We start from the raw sequence: 24,843 nt of genomic DNA, 5'->3' as shown, positions 1-24,843 counted from the left end.
TTTTATCTTATCATCAGGTATTGGACGTCAAACATATGGTCATTCTGACACTGTTTTTTTAGAGGAAACCCGCTGTCATCACATAGGCTACTCTTTTACGACACGCAGCAAGGGATCTTTTATTTGCACTCCCACAGGCAGGATAGCACAAACCATGACCTTTGTTGAACCAGTTATGGATCACTGGTCGGTGCAAGTGGTTTACACCTACCCATTGAGCCTTGCGGAGCACTCACTCAGGTTTTGGAGTCGGTATCTGGATTAAAAATCCCATGCCTCGACTGGGATCCGAACCCAGTACCTACCAGCCTGTAGACAGATGGCCTAACCACGACGTCACTGAGGCCGGTCTTCTGAACTGATGCTAGGCGAACAAACACATAAGGTTTTAAGTACAATGTATAAAATGTTATTCTAAGGTGATCAATTTACTGCACTCCTAACATTTACAAGCAAGTGTGGAGTAGAAGAAAGGAAGGAAATGTTTTATTTAACGACGCACTCAACACATTTTATTTACGGTTATATGGCGTCTGACATATGGTTAAAGACCACACAGATATTGAGAGAGGAAACCCGCTGTCACCACTTCATGGGCTACTCTTTTCGATTAGCAGCAAGGGATCTTTTATATGCACCATCCCATAGACAGGATAGCACATACCATGGTCTTTGATGTACCAGTCGTGGTGCACTAGTTGGAGAGAGAAATAGTGGAATGGGGCCACCGACGGGGATCGATCCATAAAGACTGCGCATCAGTGTGGAGTGGAATGCCAGTGATCACCAGGTAATTCTCTGCATAAGATAATCAAAATTATATCCTACCCGATATTTATATTCCGTATTCCGCCTCAGATTCCGAATGGTGTAAGAAAGGTTTGGCCCATTGTATACAGGCATGAAACCATGACCCTGTCAAAACAAGATCAAACATTTTATATAAAACAAAAACACTGAAAGTAATTATTTGTTCATAATTCCTATCAAAACAATGAAACCATGAGAAGCCAATACCTTCAAAGTGATACAGAAACTACTTCTCCAAGAAAAAAAAAAAGAAATGGTTAAAATCATAATCATTCAGTCATCAAGATAAGGACAATAAATTTTACAATAATAATAATAATAATTTTGTAAAAATTAATTTATGGAAATTCGATAAGACCGAAAAACCATCTTGTGGGGATGGAAAGAAGATAAAAGTGGGGAATTGTGAAGGGGTTGATCTTGAAAGAGTGGCGGAAACTATTAAGCACCCCAGAAATTGTTTTTAAAATTGCTTTAGACTCCTACCTGTAAATGTCAACAATAACCAGGGATTTAAGATGAATCCCTAAAATTATTAGCAACTTGGCAAATTTGGTAAAATTAACATGTAGCCAATTCAGGTTTCACTTAGTCAAAAAAACTACTACAAACCTAAGGTTTTTGAAATGTTTGTATTTATTTGATTTTCAAGGATGTACCGTTCAGAATGGAAGACTGATATATGCTTGTACATGATGGAATGAATGAATGAATGAATGTTTAATGATACCCCAGCACGAAAAATACATCGGCTATTGGGTGTCAAACTATGGTAATGCAAACAAATAAAGTGATGATCAACATCAATTTAAAAATTCAACATTTAAATAAAAACAGTATAAAGAACTGTGCAAAAATACAAATATCACAGATAGATACTGACTTTTACTCAAAATTTCAATTGTATCTCGAAGGTGTGTGTGTGTGTGTGTGTGTGTGTGTGTGTGTGTGTGTGTGTGTGTGTGTGTGTGTGTGTGTGTGTGTGTGTGTGTGTGTGTGTGTGTAATGATTAAACATACAAAAGATGTATATAGGGAGAGGGGGGTGTGGATAAAAAAAACAAAAATCCCAGATTCTGTGCATACATACTTTATGGATGGCCTTTTACTCAATGAGTTTTATCAACTAACCTGTAGATAAATGGCATTTGAACTATTCTACACAGATGAAAAATGACACTGGAACCAAACAAAAATTCAGGGACATGAAAAAGTAGTGGGGTGGGGTGGTGTGTTGTGATTATTTCATCAAAGTACATAAGCAGAAACAGTTCCTGGGTAGCACTGAAAATGACGAATGGGGAATTCCAAGGAATTTCATGGGGATTTTTAACTACGTGCAGTGAGTATACTTGACGTACAGTAGCTTCATCCTCCATCTGCAGTAAGAACTCGTCATCATTAGGCCTCTTGATCCACGATATTGTCAGTGCGAAGACAAACTGCTCCGATAGCATGGGCGGGTCTGGCTGTGAGGGGACAGTACCCGATGAATAAAATGTCACTGGTTCGCTGAAAGGACTGTTAAAAAAAAAAGAAGAGGAGGAAAAATCTTAGTGTTTCGTTATCTATTTAGCTGTGTAAAGATAAATATTTATAGATACAGAAAAAATTTTTATATTTTCACAGATGAAAAATACAACCCCCACGGCAATCAGCAATGCCGTGGAAGTTTTAATCCTCCACTGCCTTGGACTAAATTCAGTGTCTTTTCAATGGCATGTTTTTTGCTGTGGACATTTTCTAATTGCAGGGGTTGAAAATATACCCATGATATTCAATACAGTTAATAGTCAAATACACATAAAGAAAAGTCAAAAATTTTTTTCAGTGCAAAATATGCAAATTTTTACTCTTTACGTATACAGCATTTTTTATACTTTTTTTTATAATAATAAAAGCAAAATGATATGTTCATGTAAATATCAAAGAGAGTTGACTTTATAGTGTTTTCCCCAGCTTGTGTTAGCATGGTGCAGCACCATGCCTCAATAGTCTAGCGCCATCTTGCCTTAATCAGCACAATGCTGCCCTGAGATTAAACAAGCCTTTTTCACTAATTAATTCTAAAGTTGCCTTTATAAAACACAAAACAATATATATGATTAATTAATAAAATGTTCCTGTTATATATTTTGCAATTCATTTATTAAAGCAAGCACATTAATTACATTTATTTTCATTTCAATTAATTGTTTTTTTCTTTAATGAAAAAAACATGCCCTGAAAATGTTGAATATGCATCAAAAGTGTCTAGTCTACCATGCCAGCCAAATTTCTAGGGAAAACACTACTTTATATCCTGGCACCATTAAAATATGAGTTCTAAAATTTCTTGAAAAAATAAGTCTAAATGGCACTCACCTTTTGCCCACACTGTTGATGGCGGCCAGTCTGAATGTATACCGTGAGGCCGCCTGCAGCTTGGTCATACGGTACTGTCTCTGCAGGCCATTGTAGACTTCGACAAAATTACCATCACCATTCCCCTGCAGATAAAACCACAGTCCAATATTATAGATATAAAAATACATAAACATACACATGCCCTCATGATTCTTATGGTATGTACCCACTTACACGTACTTAGAGGCCATCCATAATTTTCACAAGCGTATAAACCGTACACTTTTGACCATGTTGATCGACATTTTTCGTTTTAAAAAGAGTACGCTGGCCCCTTAACCCCCCCCCCGTGTATGGTTTGTATGCTCGTGAAAATGTTGAAAATTATGGACGGCCCCTTAAGCTAGGTGCTAGGTGCATGAGTGCATATTTTGAATATTTTTACATATTTAAAAAGAAAAGAACAAAAAGAAAGAAGCTTTTTGCAAGTCTATACACTGATCCCTTGAAATAACTGGATTGTCACCGACAGATTGAACTATCTTCTTTGAAAATGCCAAATGCTTCTCTTTATACTTTAAACAAGCATTCTGGGAGTACTACTAAAGCAATACATGTCCCCTACCGGGCCCAACATCTCCTAAATTCAAGGGCCATAACTCTGAGAAGTGGATAAATCACCATGAAACTATCTTGATCTGTAAAGCTATATACAAATGATAAAGCTATATACAAAAGTTCATCTTGGTATCTCCAGGTATTGCAAAAATCCGGGAAAAAAATTTCACACCTCCTAAGTTCAAGGGCCATAACTCTGTCAAAAATGGGTAAATTGCCATGAAAGTTGCACTTGATCTGTTGAAGCTACAGTATACACAAAATTTCAGCTCAATATCTCAAGGCATTTGAAAAAAACTTCCGGAAAACATATGTGGGATAGACAGTTGGATGGATAGACGGACAGACAGACTGAAGGACGGAGATGAAACCTATAGTCCGCTCCGATTGGACCGGTAGGAGACTAAAAACAAGTTTTTAATACTAGCTTTGATTTTTCAATTATCTGTCACTTGTCTATAAATCACTTTTTTTTTCCAATTTTAAAACTGGAAGTAACGTAACATTTTTATTTTCAGTAATGTGTTTGTTTGACAGGTTACTTCCCTTTGATGTCAGAAATAATATAGTATGCTAGAAGAAAAAAAAAGTGGTTGAGCAATGTAAACTTTTTATAGAAACTTCTTAAGACAGTAGTCTTGAATCCAAACTTAAAAGACCACAAAAAAGTCGAAATTCGATAACTCTGCAGAAAATGTATTTCCCTTCACAATATACCGGCCTCGGTGGCGTCGTGGCAGGCCATCGGTCTACAGGCTGGTAGGTACTGGGTTCGGATCCCAGTCGAGGCATGGGATTTTTAATCCAGATACCGACTCCAAACCCTGAGTGAGTGCTCCGCAAGGCTCAATGGGTAGGTGTAAACCACTTGCACCGACCAGTGATCCATAACTGGTTCAACAAAGGCCATGGTTTGTGCTATCCTGCCTGTGGGAAGCGCAAATAAAAGATCCCTTGCTGCCAATCGGAAGAGTAGCCCATGTAATGGCGACAGCGGGTTTCCTCTCAAAATCTGTGTGGTCCTTAACCATATGTCTGACGCCATATAACCGTAAAATAAAATGTGTTGAGTGCGTCGTTAAATAAAACATTTCTTTCTTTCTTTCCCTTTACAATATGAAGCCTACTTGATTGTTTACAGTTGGTTACTCTTTGCACTATTATCCAGTAAATGGAAGAGATCATAATGTCATGGTATTAATATAATACTTTACCACTCATAAAACATTTTACAATTACATTTCAAAATATTGATAGATATATTAGATATTTATCTACCTCTATTCTTATGTTTTTAAAACTTACCTGGTCACATTCCAGGGTATATGTTGAAATTTTAGACCCATTCTCACATGCGGCCTGTAAGTAATAACAGTTATAAATTTTTACAGTAAACAAAATCTTTACTGTTATGAATAACAGGTTTTTCACTACAATATGAATCACAAATCTTTGCATGTATGTTTGAATTAGCTACATTTAACATTAATTTGGAAACTAGACAAACAATTTATTACACTTTACATGTACATGTATGTAGCAAATGCAAATAATTACATGAATCATGTGGGTTTTGTACATGAAAATAATTTCATAAGAGACATTATAATTTTTGGATACTTGGCAGTTATAAACTGAATTATATTATCATAACATTAAAGTATGTAATCGAAGATTGGATCTTTCAAAAAATCTGGTAAGAAAACACACCAGTTAAGATACAACTGAAAAATTATAAAACTCACCTTCCATTTGAGCTGTAATGAGGTTTTAGTTTTGGCTAGAAGTGTAGCGGGTTGGGGCATGTCAGGCTCGCAGGCAGCCGTGCGAAAACTGACCGCGTCGGTCTGGTTTCCTTTCAGGTCATCATTTAGCACTGTACACACCCTAAAAAATAAATAAGATATTTAACACACTACATACACATTCCAGGACTAGCTCTGGCATTCGCCAAATTCGCCAAGTGCGAATTTTGAAAGCAGTTGGCGAAATAATTTCATGTAATAATTGATCTTTTTAAGAAAACAACTGTTGATTTCTGCAATTTTTTAAGTTTAATGGACAATTTGGCAAAATATTTTGCTGATCCAGAGCTAGCCCTGTATTCATACAGAGAGAACCCTAACAATAAAAAAAAATGAACAAGGCAAATAAAAAGCCGTGGAAAATAGTGTACACAGTACAGGGAACATTTTGTTCAGTATCACGTCACATGTTTCAGAAATCGAAAGAAAGAAATGTTTTATTTAACAACGCACTCAACACATTTTATTTATGGTAATATGGCGTCAGACATATGGTTAAGGACCACACAGATATTGAGAGAGGAAACCCGCTGTCGCTACTTCATAGGCTACTCTTTTCAATTAGCAGCAAGGGATCTTTTATATGCACTATCCCACAGACAGGATAACACATACCATGGCTTTTGATATACCAGTCATGGTGCACTGGCTGGAACGAGATTTAATCCATTGGGCTTCAGAGATCGCTACACAATTTTACAACATTAAACAGTAGTTGATAATCAACTTTCAACTGACTAAACATGTCGCTAATCACGATTTTGAAAACAAAATGTTCCCTGCAGTTTTTAATGTGCAAGAAAGAAATTTGTCAGAATTATACAAAATAAAACATTTGTTAAAAAAAAGTCTACACTCAAGTCTTTATTGACATTTTGAAACTAACTCCATACAAATTACATGCATATGATGTCATTAAAGACTGGCAGTCTAGACTGGTGCAATAAAAACAGTAGGGTTCTCCAACGCTGTAACCAGTGGCATATGTTCGAACAGGTTGACTGATACCATCACATTCCTTTAACATTAAGTGCAAAAACCAGTCAAATGAGCGCTCTGAGCACTGGCTTTCCTGAACATGCATCAGGTTGGTAGCTCGCCATGTCTTCTATCATAACACATTCATTTAAATGTAGTTAAAAGTTTGTTTTCTTTAATGACACCACTAGAGCACATAGATTTATTAATCATCGTCTATTGGATGTCAAACATTTGGTTATTCTGACTCATAAGTCTCAGAGAAGAAACCTGCTATATTTTTCCATTAGTAACAAGGGATCTTTTATATGTGCCATCCCACAGACAGGATAGCACATACTACAGTTTTTGATGTACCAGTCGTGGTGCACTGGCTGGAATGAGAAATAGCCAAATGGGCCCACCGACGGGGATCGATCCCAAACCGACGACACATCAGGCTACGTCCCCCCCCCCACCCCCAGCACGAGTAAATCATACTTGGGATATTCTTAATGCTACTAAATGATACAGATCACCACTGTTATATTAATTTATTTGAGCAGACATAATTAAAAATATATATTGGGGATTTTTAGCATAGAAATTGACAATTTTCAGTGCCACTTTCTTTTGGGGGAGGGGCCTGTGTTCAGACCCACAGAACGCCTGGACAAACCCCTGCTATCATATCACATTCATTTTAATTTATAAATAAATAAAGAAATGTTTTATTTAACGATGCACTCAACACATTTTATTGGCGTCAGACATATGGTTAAGGACCATACAGATATTGAGAGGAAACCTGAAGTCAGCACTTCATGAGTTACTCCTTTTCGATTAGCAGCAAGGGTTCTTTTATATGCACCATCCCACAGATAGGGTAGTACATACCACGACCTTTGATATATCAGTCGCGGTGCACTGGCTGGACCGTAAAATAGCCCAATGGGCCCACCGATGGGGATCGATCCTAGACCCTGCCCTACGTCCCATCCCATTTCAATTTAGATTCAAAAACCAGTCTACCATATGATCGTAAACTCTCGCCCTCCTGACCATGCCTCCGGTTGACGCCTCGCTAGGCTGGTGTAACTTAGTGTCATCCTCATGATTTTCAAAAGCATGTCTGCCATATACTACGGCCTTTGATATACCAGTTGTGGTGCACTGGCTGGAATGAGAAATAGCCCAATGGGCCCACCGATGGGGATCAATCCCAAACCCTGCCCTACGTCCCATCCCATTTCAATTTAGATGCAAAAGCATGTCTGCCATGTCAAATAATCTAATCCAGCCGCGCTAGCAAAATGTCATATTTCCTTCAAATTTAAACGTTTCTCACATACATTACACACCCAACTTGTCTCCCAGATGTCAGGAAATTGCATTTACATGTATGCCATTTGAAAAATGTCTTAGGAAAGATTTCCTCCCCCTCATGTCTTAGTTCCGCAGCTGTGAGCTATATGTCTGCACACTAACATGTCTGTTTACAGACATCACATCAACCTAGTTTTTAAAAAACGTTGGGGAACACTGTAACAGTATGCAAGTGTGCAATACTTTCAAACCTTATATTTAACACTAATTTAATACCATAGTGCTCGAAGAGAGAAAAAAACTACAAAATACTTTAACCCCTTGGATATTTTCAGGAATACTTTAACCCCTTGGATATTTTCAAGAATACTTTTAACCCCTTGAATATTTTCAAGAATACTTTTAACCCCTTGGATATTTTCAAGAATACTTTTAACCCCTTGGATATTTTCAAGAATACTTTTAACCCCTTGGATATTTTCAAGAATACTTTTAACCCCTTGGATATTTAAAAAAAAGTTTATTTTGTTTAACAGCACTAGTAGAGCACATTGATTAGTTAATCAATGGCTATAGGATGTAAAAACAAATTGGTAATTTTTTATGTGAAGTCTTAGAGGAAACCTGCTACATTTTTTCACTAGCAGGACAGCACATACCATAACATTTGATATACTAGTAGTGGGGCAATGGTTGAGACGGGGGGAAAAAACAATCAGAGAATGGGTCCATTGAAGTTTCAATAAAAACCATAAAACCACAGAAATATTTTGCTCACCTTAAGAAGTATTCTGTTGCTGGTTTCAGATCTTTCAATGTTATTTCTGTGGCATCACCACTGGTGAAAAAAAGAAGAAAAAAAAGAGTCAACTGCTGTAAGCACCAATAATGGAAATAATAAAAAGATATGTGAAAAGTAGGTCACTTTAAAGTAGGTCACCTTGAAACCTTAAAGTAGGTCACCTTAAAGTAGGTCACCTTAAAACCTTAAAGTAGGTCACTTTAAAGTAGGTCACCTTGAAACCTTAAAGTAGGTCACCTTAAAGTAGGTCACCTTAAAACCTTAAAGTAGGACACCTTAAAGTAGGTCACCGTACACACCACCTGTTATTCCGTAATTAATATTCTAAAGATAAATAATTTAATTTGTGTTAGGGGTGTAACAAATACACATTGTGGCGAACATGGAAGAAAGGAAGGAAATATTTTATTTATCAACGCACTGAACACATTTTATTTATGGTTATATGGCGTCAAACATATGGCTAAAGACCACACAGGTATTGAGGGAGCAAACCCACTGTCGCCACTTCATGGGCTATTCTTTTCGATTACCAGCAGGGGATCTTTTATATGCACCATCCCACAGACAGGATAGTACATACCACGGCATTTGATATACCTGTCGTGGTGCACTGGCTGGAACGAGAATAGCCCGCCAGTGATGAATATGATGCATATCACTAATATGAGGTAACGAATACGAATATGTATCACGTCCATGAATACAAAAGTGGAAAGGTTTTGCAGAAAGGAAGAACAGTATTTAGAAAAAATATTTAAAATAAAAACTTTTTAATCATGCGAAATCAAGGTAGACATAAGGTACCCAGTCCAATGTGTTGAATAAAAAAAGATTGGTCTATGCGCTTGATCTTCTACAAAACCAGTCCGGACATCAAATAACTGAATCGGTATTGCATTTTGGTGAGTGTCAATAAGAAACATTAATTATACCGTTAGCATTACATAATATTATATGTATTCGTGTATTCGGTTCAGCTAGTGACAAATACAAATGCAACTACAATACAGATCACTGTTCAGTACACTGAATATTCGAGTATATCGTTACACCCCTAATTTTTGTCATCTAAAAGGATCTGCTTGTAGGAAACATGGTACAGTGACAACACACTATGTTACTCACTGCTGTAACAGATAATTCAACCTCCAGTGAAGGGATTTGAACCAGAAACACTCAAGTGAAGCCAAATTCTGAAGCTGTGGGCCACGGGCCATTGAACTGTTAGCAGGGTTTCTGCCAGAGGGTAAAATGGGTATGACGCCATACCCACATTTTTTTTGCAGATTTTCTTTTTTTTTAAGTTGACCTTTTGATCAAATTAATGACTTATCATTACTGATTTTCTTCACCCTAACCCAAAACCAAACCCATTTTCGTTCTGAGGGAGGCCCCCCCCCCCCATACCCCCTATCGACTGTATAGTTGCATTCAGCACACACATTGTAAATATTAAATTTCATAGCGCCAATCCCAAAATTTCTTTCTAGCAGAAACACAGGTTAGGCATCCTGACTGGGATATAATTGTATTCCGGTGTTAAAAACACACCCAGTTTCTGAAGTTGGCTCCAAATGTAACATATAGATCAACGTCCACTGACGAGGATTCGAACCAGATACCCTCAGTGCAAGAGTCCAGTGCTCTACCAACTGAGCACTTAGAGATCTTCCCACTAGCTACTGTCAGAACGAGCACTTTATACCACACACATACAGTAGTGCAGAAAGTACTCGCCCGGTTGCCAAATGCGAGTAAAAATTCTGAAGGATGAGTTAAAAAATGCAAGTACCAGTCCGATGTGCGATCTGTCTTTTTCATTTTGTTTGTTATGTAATGTTGATCACTTGCCAGGTGTTCTTAATAATGTTTTGTCAATATATTCATATATATCATTTGAAGTGAAGACACTGTATATTATAATATTATTAATAATATATTATTCTAAAGACTGGCAGATTAGTAGAAATTATTGCGGGCTAGTAAATTTTAGTTGGTTCTGGTCCAGCGGGCTAGTGAAATACGTTCCATTTCTGCACCCCTGCACATATAATAGATGTGTGTAATAAAAATTAAATCAATAAGAATCACGGAGCATCAGCTTACCTATAAACTGGTTTGTATTTGGCATCGCGTCCCTTGTCAGACAGCAGTAACTCATATTTGAACTCGGACGCGTCAAGGTCACTAGAATCACAATCAGGAGGAGATATCTGTATCAAGGCACTTCTAGCCTCTATATCAGTAACCTGCAACACAACACAGACTATTAGGTGGAGTTAAAAACATTTATTTTCTTTAATGAACACTGAAACACACTTGATTAATTAATCAATGACTACAGATTGTGAAAACATTACATAATTCTGACAGTCTTAGAGGAAATCCCTGCTGCAGTTGGAAGTTTCGTTTTGTTTAATGACACCACTAGAGCACACTGATTAATTAATCATCGACTACCGATTGTCAAACATTTCATAATTCTGACACATACATGTAATCTTAGAGGAAATCTCTGCTACATTTTTCCATTAGCAATAAGGAATCTTTTATATGCACCATCGCACAGACTGGACAGCAACCAACCAACCAATCAAAACTCTATTTACTGAAGGTTCAGGCACATCCATCCCGACTGCCACCTCTGACAAATGTCAGTTGTATCGATCGGGACAGAAAGAGAGTTGTTTGAATATTGGGAACAATTTCGATTGCTGTACACTTCAAATGGGGAAAGGGAAATTATTTAATATGTTTGTGTCTGTCAAAAAAATATATAGGAGGCTATTGCCCATTAGTTAATTATTGACGCGTTTTAGAGCGGGCATTTGGTCCAAAAAGAAAAAAACAATTGTTTTGATTATTTACATTTGAACTTCACTATTAACTATATGCCCTTTACAGGGCTCGAAATGCAGTGTTAGTACATGCACCGGTGCATGCTGATTTTTGCGTGTGCATGTAACTTTTAAAACTGGGTGCACGCGGTGCATGCTAATATTTTTCAAGTATTGTGTATTGCATATACTAGTATCCTGTTGTCTACCAGATTCAGACTCAAGTTGTTGAATTTTGCGTATGCATTTCGTAATTTGTTTGCCACATGAAAACGATAACTTTTATCTTATGGGCGCATCCATTTTGTATCCCATAATCCTACTTACAACAATGGCGCCCTTTCGGTCATTTCCGTGAAATATATTTGCGAAAATTGCCGGCAATATCTCGGTTATATCCGTGAATGGTATTAGGGAAGGGGTAGGAGTTTCCTTTGGCACTGTCACGTATAAAGAACATTATAAATACTTATCATAGAGAGTTAGGGTTAGGGTTAGGGTTAGTGACAGTGCCAAAGGAAAGTCCTTCCAGGGAAGGTGGTCGAGACTGACTTTGGGGTATCCACGCGCATAAGAGTTGTTGTCGTCACTGACAAATTGAACTCCGCCAGATCTGTGATCAATACAAAGTACCGTAACTGCCTTGAACATTTTCGACCTCAGATATGGGTACTTGATCAGATGATTGCGAACTTGCAGGTGCGTTACTCGCGTAGTTGACTCGAAGTCAGCCAGTGATTATTTCAATCGCAACTTCTCGTTGAATTCCGTAGGCTAATTTATATTATACCAACAGATCTTATCGAGTTAAAAAAGTTGATAACTTGCTTAATACAAAACACAAATATTCGTACGTTTTTGTAACAGGCCTATTATAGATTTCTGTAAGGCGTTTACTTTGGGTGAAATTTTCAAATTTGATCAAGAATCAGTAATAAACGCAGTTGTATAACGTTCCAGTACTGTTAATAAATAAATAAATAAATATAGGTATTGCCGAATAATTCCGAATAGCATCGTATAAAAACAAAAAACAAAGTTGCCTTATTTTTGGTGCATGCAGATTTTTTTTTCATTTCTAGCCCTGCTTTAAGTTTTTACGGTTAGCAGGTGATTGAAAATACTCGCATTCCAAGGCCCAGAGGTTAAAAATAACAAAGATACTGGACAGCACATACAATGGCCCCTGATATACCTGTCGTGGTGCACTGGTTGAAAAAGGGGGAAAACCCAATTACAGAATCGTTCCTTAGGTTTTGATCATCCTTTAAAAAAGATTATAAAACAAGGCAATCCCAGATTCACTTACCCTGGGAGGGGGCATGTTTGAAAGATATTGTAAAATAAGGAATTCACTTACCCTGGGAGGGGGCATGTTTGAAAGATATTGTAAAATAAGGAATTCACTTACCCTGGGAGGGGGCATGTTTCAAAGATAAAGGAATTCACTTACTCTGGGAATTCATTTATCCTGGGAGGGGGCATGTTTGAAAGATATTGTAAAATGAACAATTCATTTATCCTACGAAGGCTCACATTTGAGAAAGATATTGTAAAATGAACAATTCATTTACCCTATGAAGGCTCACGTTTGAGAAAGATAAAGGAATTCCCTTACCCTGGAAGGGGGCATGTTTGAAAAATATTGTAAAATAAGGAATTCACTTACCCTGGGAGGGGGCATGTTTGAAAGATATTGTAAAATAAGGAATTCACTCACCCTAGGAGGGGGCATGTTTGAAAAATATTGTAAAATAAGGAATTCACTTACCCTGGGAGGGGGCATGTTTGAAAGATATTGTAAAATAAGGAATTCACTCACCCTAGGAGGGGGCATGTTTGAAAGATATTGTAAAATAAGGAATTCACTTACCCTGGGAGGGGGCATGTTTGAAAGATATTGTAAAATAAGGGAATTGTCTTCGTCGGGTTCTGTTGGACCATTTTCTGTCGGGGACATGTTTGAGACGTGGTTTCCATGCTGAACTTCTCCATTCACTGCAAATACACAAAGTCAAAGAGGTTTTAAAATATTAATAAAACTCACCGTATAATAATGTTCTATGCAGTACTCAGGATAAATGGTTTTGGGTGTAGGACAAGTAAACTGCTCTAACAACTTGTCCTACAGGAACTACAAATATCGGTAACAACACACATGCATTCACAAAATTACTTTTTCAAGGGGCGGGATGTGGCCCAGTGGTAAAGTGTTCGCTTGATGTGCGGTCGGTCTAGGATCGATTCCCGTCGATGGACCCATTCATGGGCTACTCTTTTTGATTAGCAGCAAGGGATCTTTTATATGCCCCATCCCATAAACAGGATAGTACATACTACGGCCTTGGATGTACCAGTCGTGGTGCACTGGTTGGAGTGAGAAATAGCCCAATGGGCCCACTGACAGGGATCGATCCCAAATCAACCACGCAACAAGCGAGTGCTTTACCACTGGACTTATATATAGTAAAGTATTCTTGTAACGAACTGGAAGGGACCATGATAGTTAGTTTGTTATAGCAGCGGTTCGTTGTACACATTTGCATAAGTTGGTTTAATGTATAAGGTGATACAACGGGACTTTACAATCAGTTTGTTCTATATGCAGTAATTCGTTCTAAACATGTTCGTTATAAAGTGTACATTTTTGTACTTTATTGCATATAAAACAATTCTATATAATTATATACTGATGCTAGCTTAATAATCTGGATTCTATACAAATAGATCTTTGTGATTTTATTGACACTGGTATTGAAGTACCTATATTTGTATTTATATACATTTCTCTTAGGAAGGAAATGTTTTATTTAATGATGCACTCAACACATTTTATTTACGGTTGTAGATTTACGGTATTTATGGTGTCAGACATATGGTTAAGGACCACACAGATAATGAGGGAAGAAACCCACTATCGACACTTCATAGGCAACTCTTTTCGATCAGCAGCAAGGGATCTTTTATATGCACCATCCCATAGACGGGATAGCACATACCATGGCCTTTGATATACCAGTCGTGGTGCACTGGATGGAGCAAGAAATAGTATTTATTTAATGAGGGTAACTCAGCGAAAGCAAGCTATGACCAAGGGAAGATTTTGTTCAGTATCAAAATTCACCATGCAAGTTTCAGATAAGTAGCTATTCAACTCTAAAATGTTACCCTTTTACATTGATTTAAGCATAACATATCACTTCAAAATAGATGTGAGAAAATGCCAAACAATTTACAGTGCAGGAAATAAAACTGTCAACAAAAACGTCTTTAAAAGTAATACTTAGAAAGTGAGAGGCAAGTCTTGTTGCAAGAAGCCTAAAATACCTGGCAAACCAGAACATTACACCAGACAGAAGTTACCCATCTTGGAGATAAAAATATGGCATTGCTGAACAAGAGTCAACAATTTTGTAAGTTTATATTTTTTCTTGTGTCAAAACAAAACTTCATTTGGCAAAAGATCAACACTTACTATTTGCCAAATGCAAAAGAGCAAAGGAATTATAAACAAAACAAGATTTGTATTTTTTTTTTTTTTTTTTTTTTTTTTCCAAACTCCACTAATTAAGTAAGAACCGACATTTACAGCACATAAGCTTGCATCCACCGAGTTTTGCACACTCATCATATTTTTGCTGTATATAATCTTTAAAGCAATGTGGCAAGCAATTTGAACATCAGCCAATGTACACTGTATAGGCATTGGAAGTGGAAGTGGACTGGGGGGACGCGCGCGGCTCAATTTCCAGGACATTTCTAGGACACAATAAAATTTAATGCTTTTTTCAGAACATTCAAAGGTTGCATTTTTTTTAAAATCACAAAATTCACGGATATTCCAGGATGCGTAAAGAATCCTGTGATGTCATATCTTCCAATGCCTATAGCAGGGTACATTTTCTTTTTAAAATCTGGATTAGTGTTACTTTGACCTGTTATTTCTATTCTTAATAAGATCACTGACACCTCAATATTAAGTTGTACCTGCCTTAAAAGATGACAGGCGAGTTTCATCATACAGACCAGTAACCAGTATAAGAGGTTGGGGGGGGGGGGGGGGGAGGGGGAGGTTAGACCACACAGTGGAACTATACAACCATTAAAGTTAAAGTTTGTTTTGTTTAACAACACCACTAGATCACACTGATTAATTAATCATCGGCTATTGGATGTCAAAGATTTGGTAATGCCGACACATAGTCATCACAGGAAACCCGCTATATTTTTCCTGATGCAGAAAGGGATCTTTTATAGGAGCATTTGAATATGTGCTCTAGTGGTGTCCACTGGCGTAGGAAGCTGGGGGGCAAAGGGGCATGTGGGGCATGTGCCCCCCCCCTCCACTTTTCAGATATTTTGCTTTATATTTGCTTTATAATAGTGTAAGTGTGTAAATATAAAAGTGTGCCCCCGCCCCCACTTTTTGGCACCTTCCTACACCACTGGTGTTGTTAAACAAAACAAACTTTTAACTTTGAAAATGTCAGCACTCATCTGAAGTAACAACCACCCTCCCTCATGCATTTCATAATTCCTCCTCTCTCCCTAGAGCACCAATACAATTGTTGAATTGTTTTATTTCCAGAGCAAGTTGAATTGTGATGACTGTGCTACAAAGAGATGGGGTGTTTTTTTTTCCCCCTCTTGTTTCTTTGGCTTATCTTACGATCACTTCATTCCAGCCAGTACATGTGGGGCAATGTTGATTTTTATTCAAGTCAGCTGTGAGGCGACACACGGTGCCATGAGAACTGGGTTACCCACAAAGACCGAAATATCTAAGCGTTTTTATCATCTGTGATTAGGAATACATATGTTGTGGCTTTGCATTAAAAAAACCCACTGCTAAATAAATAGTTGCATATATTTATAACACAGAGGCAAAATAAACACGGTTTAGAGTCAATAATTATCACATGTGCAGTCGCGACCTTTCGGCTTGCCGGGTTTAGGAATCTCAATAAAACAAAACAATTATAAAAAGTGGAAATGATTGCATTAATAAAAATCAATATATTGGGGAATAATAACAGTAATCATAAAAAACGCTGTTTTAACAACATTCCAACAAACAAAGTTTGGGAAAAAAGGAAAGGAAGGCAGTATTTGTTTAAAGGGACATTCCTGAGTTTCCTGCAATTTTTAAGATGTTATCCACTAACAGAGACTTTTTAACGATTGTCATTAGATATCAAATATATTTTTCTGCATAAAATATTAGAGGCTGTATATTAAACGTGTTTCTGATTGTTCTAATATTTGTACTAGGTTAAATTTCATTTCTTTCCTAAAATGGTTTTTTCGTACGTACGAAATTATTTGAAGACAAAATCCAGTTTCGGCTTCTTACAAATATTAAGACGATCAGAAACACATTGACTATACACACTGATATTCTAAACAAGAAAATATATTTAATATGTAAAATTAATCGTAAAAATATTTTATTAGTTGAAAACATCTTACAATGCAGCAAACTCAGGAATGTCCCTTTAACGACACTTCTGCAAACAGCCTTTGCATGTCGGCGTTTCTGCCTGAAAGACATTTGTGGGTATGGCTCTATAGAATTGAATGCAACCACAGTCAACAGGGGGTATGGGGGGCCTCCCCTAGAAAGAAAATGGGTTTAGTTTAGGGTTAGGGTTAAGAAAATCATACAGTAATGATAAGAGGTAGTTAATTTTGTCAAAAGGTTAATTCTTTAAAAAAAAAAAAAAAAAAACTGCAAGTTTTGGGTATGGCGCCATACCCATTTTACCCTCTAGCAGAAACCCTGCATGTGGTTCAGAAAATTGTGTCATCAAAAACAAACGCTGTGATAAAAAGTAAAATTTAAAGTTAGCTCTGTTTAAAGGGACATTCCTGAGTTTGCTGCAATTTTTAAGATGTTATCGACTAATAGAGACTTTGTAACGATTGTAATTACATATCAAATATATTTTTTGGCATAGAATATTAGTGGCTGTATATTAAACATTGTTTCTGATCGTTCTAATATTTGTACTAGGATAAATTTCATTTTATTTCCTGGACTATTGTTTTTTCTTATGTATGAAATTATTTAAAGACAAAATCCTTAGCTTCTTAGAAATATTAAGACGACCAGAAACACATTGAATATACAGACACTGATATTTTAACAAAAAAATATATTTAATATGGAAGTTTAATCATAGAAATATTTTATTAGTCGGAAACATCTTCAAATGGAGCAAACTCAGGAATGTCCCTTCAACAACACCACTACAGTACATCAATCAATTTATTATCTATTGCTGTTGGATGTTAAAACATTTGGTCATTTTGACGTACAGTCTTTGAGGTTATATCTGCTTTTCCATCAACAGCAAGGGATCTTTTATGTGCACTTTCCCCACAATAGGACAGCATATACATACATGTACATATGCCAGTCATCAGAAATATTGGAGAACTGTGGTTCATGTACTGGCCAATCCTTCCCATGGGGGAGGGGGAGGGGTAGGGGGGATGTAGCTCAGTGGTATAGCGCTCACCTGAGGTGTGACTGGGTGGCAGGATCAATCACCCTCAGTTCTCTTAAAGCAATGACACCATTAGAGAACATTGATTTTATTAATCATCGGCTATCGGATGTCAAATGTTTGATAATTCTGACATCTAGTCTCAAAGGAAAACCACAACATTTTTCCTTTACTAGCAAGGGATCGCTTACATACATAGACAGGATAGCACACACCATGGCATATGATATTCCAGTTGTGGTGCACTGGCTGGAATGAGAAATAGCACACCGACAGGAATCGATCCTAGACCGATTGCACATCAAGCGAGAACTTTACCACTGGGCTATGTCCCAACCCTACATTAGAAGTATGCTTTGTTAAAGCTTTCAGGGCAATATTTAATATTGCTTGGAGTGAATTTAGGAGCGTGCACAAGAGTGATGGCATTTAATGCTCACAATAATGTAAATCTGGACTATGAAAATAATGGGGCGGGACGTAGCCTAGTGGTAAAGTACTTACCTGATGCGCGGTCGGTTTGGGATCAGTCCCCATTGGTGTGCCCATTGGGCTATTTCTCATTCCAGCCAGTGCACAACGACAGGTATATCAAAGACAATGGTATGTGCTATCCTGTCTATGGAATGGCGCATATAAAATATCCCTTGCTACCAATGAAAAAATTAAGCGGGTTTCCTCTCTAACACTATATATCTCAAAGTTACCAAATGTTTGACATCCAATAGCCGATGATTAATAAATCAATGTGCTCTAGTGGCGTGGTTAAACAAAACAAACTTTTTATGAAAATAATGTTACGAACCTCCGGGACAGCGTCTTCGTGCCGGGGGACGTGGCGGGTATCCGTCTGTCCGGCGCCGCTCGAGTTTCTTCCGAACCCTGGCGCGAGTCCTCAACGTTCGGTCTTCCGTGGAGTTCACTGGTGGACTGGGACCTTCGTGAGACATGGCAACAGTACAGTACGCAAATTCAGTGGTTGACAACGATTACTTGAACACAAAATGTACAGTGAGCATAGGCCAGTTACAGTACGGAAATTCAGTTACAGTATGGAAATTCAGTCATATAAAGCTATGACTTGATACAAACATATACAACGGGCATAGGTCACCTAAAGCACCAAATAATACTTCTTCTTTTTTCTTTTTTAAAAAATAAATATTACATAAGAAAACCAGTAAATCAATCGCTTATCATTAACTAAATTACACTAATAGATCATTCAATGATCTAGGTATTTATAAGCATGTCCACGTTCATAAATGTTTTCCAGTTCTTTTTCATTTTTAAACACAATACTAAGATACATGTAGCACTATACTGCTATACTACATTTATTATCTAAATGACAACGTCTACATCAGTTTAATTCATTCATTCATAAGCCTGCACGTCCATCTTCATAAATGTTCTCCAAAAAGAAAGAAAATCCCCCACTAAAAATACTAGTATAGCTGTACTGCAGTTCCCAAATCATTTACTAACTATATTACACTAAGTACATCAACAGTTCATTCATTCAGCCAATGGTTCATGTTTATTTAATCATGTCCAAGTTCATGAATATTCTCCACAGATAAATAAAGAATTGTTGCATCAACTGTCAAGTTCATGAATATTCTCCAGAGATAAATAAAGAATTGTTGTAACAACTGTCAAGTCCATGCATGTTGTGTGTGTCATTTGAAACCTTATCAACAATGTGATGTCTTAACAACGTGGCATATAAACTATTGCAGTTCAACATAAATCCAAGCCCACATAACGTATGTTTCGAGCAAAAATCCTCATGAATAATTCACACACAAAAAGCCAATATTCATTTTTTAAAATGTACAAAATGCATTTAATCATGCAAAGCACAGAACATTATGAATCTGTCAGCTGAAAGTGAAATGTTAGCAACACAAACTGAAATTTGTCCGAAATATTTATGCCGTAGATTGCCACATGAAATAGATTACAAGTAATTAATCCATGCTCACACAAACAGCTGGAAATTTATATTTTACACAGTCGAACAGAGCAACAACAAAAACATCCAAAGTGAATCAATCTTGTGTATTGGGATGCACACACACGTTGACCAATATCCGACAAGGGGCTCGGCTAAAAATAAAGCTGATCAGCTGATCAGCTGATCTTGCCGGCTAATCTAGCCGGGTGTGTAGAACACACTGACAATTAATGCAGCATATGGAAGTGTCCACGTCACCTATCGTTCAATTCATTAGGTCAGCTACTGCACTGGTTAGTACACTGCAGGCTTAAACACTGTCAGACATGAATTTTAACAAACTTCTCCTCACAGATTTTCAATAAAATACTTAACGGTGTTTGACGTAGACAACAAAAGTAGCTAAAGTAGCTACAGTCGGCTGATTGATGTCAATATGGCTTCAAAGACTAGACACCTGACCAGCCATGCATGTCAATACCTGGTCGACACCTTGACCTATTTCCATGACAAACAGCCAGGTATTGTGCATGTGTTATCAAAGTAACTGTAAATACAGCTGACGAGACTTACAAATAGTTTAATAATAAGTACAGTCTCGCACATAACTTAATTGTCTGCATATTAAATTTATGTCATTTTATTTGTTTAATAAAATAATCACCTTATAAATGCTATGCTTATTTCAGACATAAATAGTTTAATGTTTACACAGTTGATAGATAAAAATATACAACTAAGCATAATCTAGTTCATAATTCAACTGCAAACATAATTATGTAATAGTCTTTCCCACAGGGAATGCCTTTTCTTTTTTTTTTCATACTGTGGAATTTACTACAAGTTATTTATTTCTGAGCCAACTGTTTTCTAAACTGTACACAAAAATAGTCGGATTGTTTTAATTTCCAAAACACTTTTCTTTTTCTTCTTTCCTGTACTTCAAACGAAACTGATTTTTTTTTTTTTTTTTTTTTTTAGAGGGTGGGAAGGATTAAAGTTAAAAAAATATCTGCCCAACAGATGCTATGCTCATTTTATCTTCTATTTATTCCATGCAATTGATTTTAAAATGTTACTTATCTATAGTTATAAATTAATACATCATGGGGAATTGTTGATTAATTGCCCTGGATTTGTCACCATACTTAACAACATTTAAAAGATTACCGGGTGTTATTTCTTTTAGATTCATCTGCGTATGACCCTCTTTTCCCCCTCCCCCTCCCCCTCCAAACAAAAAAAAGAAGAAGAAGAAGAAGAAGAAAAGAAAAGCAAGCGCAAACAATGTGAATGTCGACATTGTAAAAGACAGTCATACATGCAGGGTTTCAGCTAGAGGGTATGAATGTTAAATTTATGTACACTGAAATCATAGAAATTAATGGATATATTTGTTATAATTTTAAGATAGATAATAGCAAGGGAACTGCTGTTTAAAATGTATCAAAGCACATGGAATGCAATATCCAATTTCAAAACATTCAAACTCATAACCACATAGTAGTGGCCCATTTTGTGTTTACTAGGTACCCGAATAAATTAGCTGTGTACAAAAAGTGGACTTAGTGGAATTTTCGGGGGTACAAGGTCAGTGTTTCTGCCAGAAAGAAATTTTTGGTTATGGCGCTATAAAATTGAATGCAGCCAGTCACAGTCACAGCATGGGGGGGCTCCCCCAGAAAAAAAATGGGTTAAATTGATGGTTCAGGTTAAGAAAATCATACAGCAATGATAAGAGTAATTAAGTTTGTCAAAAAGTTAACTTAAAGAAAAAGAAAAAAATCTGCTAAAAAATGTTGGTATGGCGCCATACCCATTTTACCCTCTGGCAGAAACCCTGAAGGTGGTGTACATCTGACACACCCTCCCCTGATATTGGTCTATTTAAGATCCAATTGATATTTAGTTCAAGCATACTTCTTCTCATTAAATACAGGTACATAATGGTTTTAAATCATGGGACTTTTTTTCTTTCTTTCTTACCATGGTATACATGTAGAACTTTTCAGTATATCATTCTGGTTTGCCAAGAATTACCTAAGATCATCAGATATCTATTTTTGTTCACAGTCAAGCAGTACTTTCAAAATTAGACATAACAAGTTTTTTCTGAATGATCTATTATTATTACTGAAGATAATGGCGTTTCGCTTTCAAAGCACTGCACGACTGAAAACTGAATGGATGTGTACCGGATATATACCCTCCCGTATTTTCCCCATTAACTGTTTGTTGTTTGTAAACTATTGCCTATAGATAGGAAATGAATAAATGAATTTGTATGACAAAGTAATAAAATATATTTCACTATAAAGTTTGGAGGGGGAGAGGTAGGGGGAGGTGAAGACAACTCCTGCAATTACTCACAACAATCGGCAATGTCGTGGAGTTTTTAATTCTCCATGCACCATTTTGTTTTGTTGTGGACTACATTTGTTAATTTATACTAATTATAGGCCCTATATATATTTATTTTTTTACAGCATGTTTTTTTTTGCCACAGACAGTTTCTTAATTGCAGGAGTTAGAAAAGAAAGAAAGAAAGAAATGTTTTATTTAACGATGCACTCAACACAGTTTATTTATGGCGTCAGACATATGGTTCAGGACCACACAGATTTTGAGAGGAAACCCGCTGTCGCCACTACATGGGCTACTGTTTCCGATTAGCAGCAAGGGATCTTTTATTTGCACTTCCCACAGGCAGGACAGCACAAACCATGGCCTTTGTTGAACCAGTTATGGATCACCCGTTGGTGCAAGTGGTTTACACCTACCCATTGAGCCTTGCGGTGCACTCACTCAGGGTTTGGAGTCGGTATCTGGAGTAAAAATCCTATGCCTCGACTGGGATCCGAACCCAGTACCTACCAGCCTGTAGGCCGATGGCCTAACCACGACGCCACCGAGGCCGGTGCAGGGGTTAGAAGGGAGAAGAGGGATGGGGAGGTGAGTGGGAAAACTACTTTAGATAACTTCAGCCATACAGGTTACCACTCTGCACGTAAACATTCCATTTTACAGATTATCAGTGGCGTAGCCGGGGGGGAGGGGGGGGCAGGCAAGCATTTCCATCCCCCCCCCCTCCGCCTATGCCACTGCAGATTATATTTATACATAAAATATGCATAGCTTTTTGGGTTTTTTTTTTTTTAAATATTATATTATTACATGCAATCATGTATTTATCATCTTAATACTTAAAACAGAGAAAAATAATAATAACATACAGTGTGCGATTTTGAGGAGAGTCCAGAAGCCTGAGGCTCGCAAAAATTATATATGACTCTCTAGCTTGGCTAGCATATGAATTCGCATGGCTCGTAAAAATTATATAGGACTCTCTAGCTTAGCTAGCATATGAACCCGCATGGCTCGTAAAAATCATATAGGACTCTCTAGCTTAGCTAGCATATGAACCCGCATGGCTCGTAAAAATCATATAGGACTCTCTAGCTTAGCTAGCATATGAACCCGCATGGCTCGTAAAAATCATATAGGACTCTCTAGCTTAGCTAGCATTTGAACCCGCATGGCTCGTAAAAATCATATAGGAGTCTCTAGCTTAGCTAGCATATGAACCCGCATGGCTCGTAAAAATCATATAGGACTCTCTAGCTTAGCTAGCATATGAACCCGCATGGCTCGTAAAAATTGTACAAATTACATTGATCCTTCGAAATGACACAGTCAACATATATCTCAAAATCCTGGGAAACCACAGTCTTGAATAGCGATCTTTTCAATGGTTAAATGCAAAACATAAATTGATGTATCTTCTGTTCTACTGGAGACAGAAAGCAGGGCTCGTTGGGTTGGTGGTGGGTTCTAAAGATTTGCAAACAGGGACACTTAAATTTTTGCAACCAAAATCGCACACTGACAAAAACACTTTCATGAGGATGACTTTAGTTAATTTGGCACTTTTTGTTTGCTTTTCTGTTCTGAAGCCATAATTTCATTTATGTATGTAAACAATATCCAGATTATGAATACTTATTTTATCCACACATTTTTTTCCATTCATGGAAATGTGTTACCCACAAATATTTAAGAATCTGAAGTTGTTTTCAGTAAGTTTCACAAACCTTGTGCATAACATTCCATTTTGTTTTTCCACCTTTCATTTCTTGTGCACACAAAATGATGATGTCATCATATAAAGAGGAGGAAGTGAGTTATAGTCTGTTTCAGATTTCTTTCTCAAAGTATATTTAAAATGGGCAAACTGTTGTCCTCAGAAATACAACATGTACATGTAGTTTATAACTAACAGACTTCAGATAAAACCTATGACAGAAAAACAAAGCAACCCTCATCCAAAAAAAACCCCACTAAAAAACCAACAAAAACAACAATAATAAAAAAAACAATAAAAAAAACAAAAACATTTTGTAATATTACCTACAACCCAAAAACCCACCTCCCAACATCCATATATTATCAATAATACCAGTATAATATTATAGTCACAGAACAAACACATCCCAACCTCCACCCTACCCCAATATCCGTATAATTATCAATAATATCAGTGGTGAATAAAAAAAAAAATCATCTTTTTTTTTCCTTTTTTTTTTTTTTTTTTGCAGGGGTGTGGTGGCAATAACATGTGGCCTATGGTCACAAATGTTGCCAAAGGGACTTCTCGGATTCTCCATTGTAAAAAAATAATTTAAAAATAAAAATAAATATATAATTGTTGCAAAATTTAGGGACTCCCCCCCCCCCTCCCCCTTAGATACGCCACTGAATATTTCCCTACATGCAGACATGACAAATAAACAAAATTAAAGTCACATACTCACCTGATGAATGCACAGAACCCCCCCCCCCCCCCCCCAGTGTTTCTGCCAGAAAGAATTTTT

General features: G+C 37.0%; 1 protein-coding gene across 1 annotated transcript in view; it reads right to left on the bottom strand.

The window, feature by feature from the left end:
• The window catches only part of LOC121373465 (fibronectin type-III domain-containing protein 3A-like), a 143,102-nt gene that overhangs the window by 19,999 nt on the left and 98,260 nt on the right, over positions 1-24,843 (bottom strand). The window contains exons 4-12 of the mRNA XM_041500133.1: positions 18,818-18,949; positions 13,377-13,501; positions 10,773-10,915; positions 8,640-8,699; positions 5,519-5,660; positions 5,079-5,132; positions 3,174-3,298; positions 2,171-2,330; positions 829-915 (exon numbers count right to left, since the gene is read on the bottom strand). Of these exons, the coding sequence (XP_041356067.1) occupies positions 829-915; positions 2,171-2,330; positions 3,174-3,298; positions 5,079-5,132; positions 5,519-5,660; positions 8,640-8,699; positions 10,773-10,915; positions 13,377-13,501; positions 18,818-18,949 (1,028 nt within the window). The remainder of the gene's footprint in view (positions 1-828; positions 916-2,170; positions 2,331-3,173; positions 3,299-5,078; positions 5,133-5,518; positions 5,661-8,639; positions 8,700-10,772; positions 10,916-13,376; positions 13,502-18,817; positions 18,950-24,843) is intronic.

The sequence above is a fragment of the Gigantopelta aegis genome, chromosome 1 (assembly GCF_016097555.1).
Source record: "Gigantopelta aegis isolate Gae_Host chromosome 1, Gae_host_genome, whole genome shotgun sequence".
Taxonomy (NCBI): domain Eukaryota; kingdom Metazoa; phylum Mollusca; class Gastropoda; order Neomphalida; family Peltospiridae; genus Gigantopelta; species Gigantopelta aegis.
Note: the sequence above shows the minus strand (reverse complement) of the source record. Positions and strands in the feature narration are given on the sequence as shown.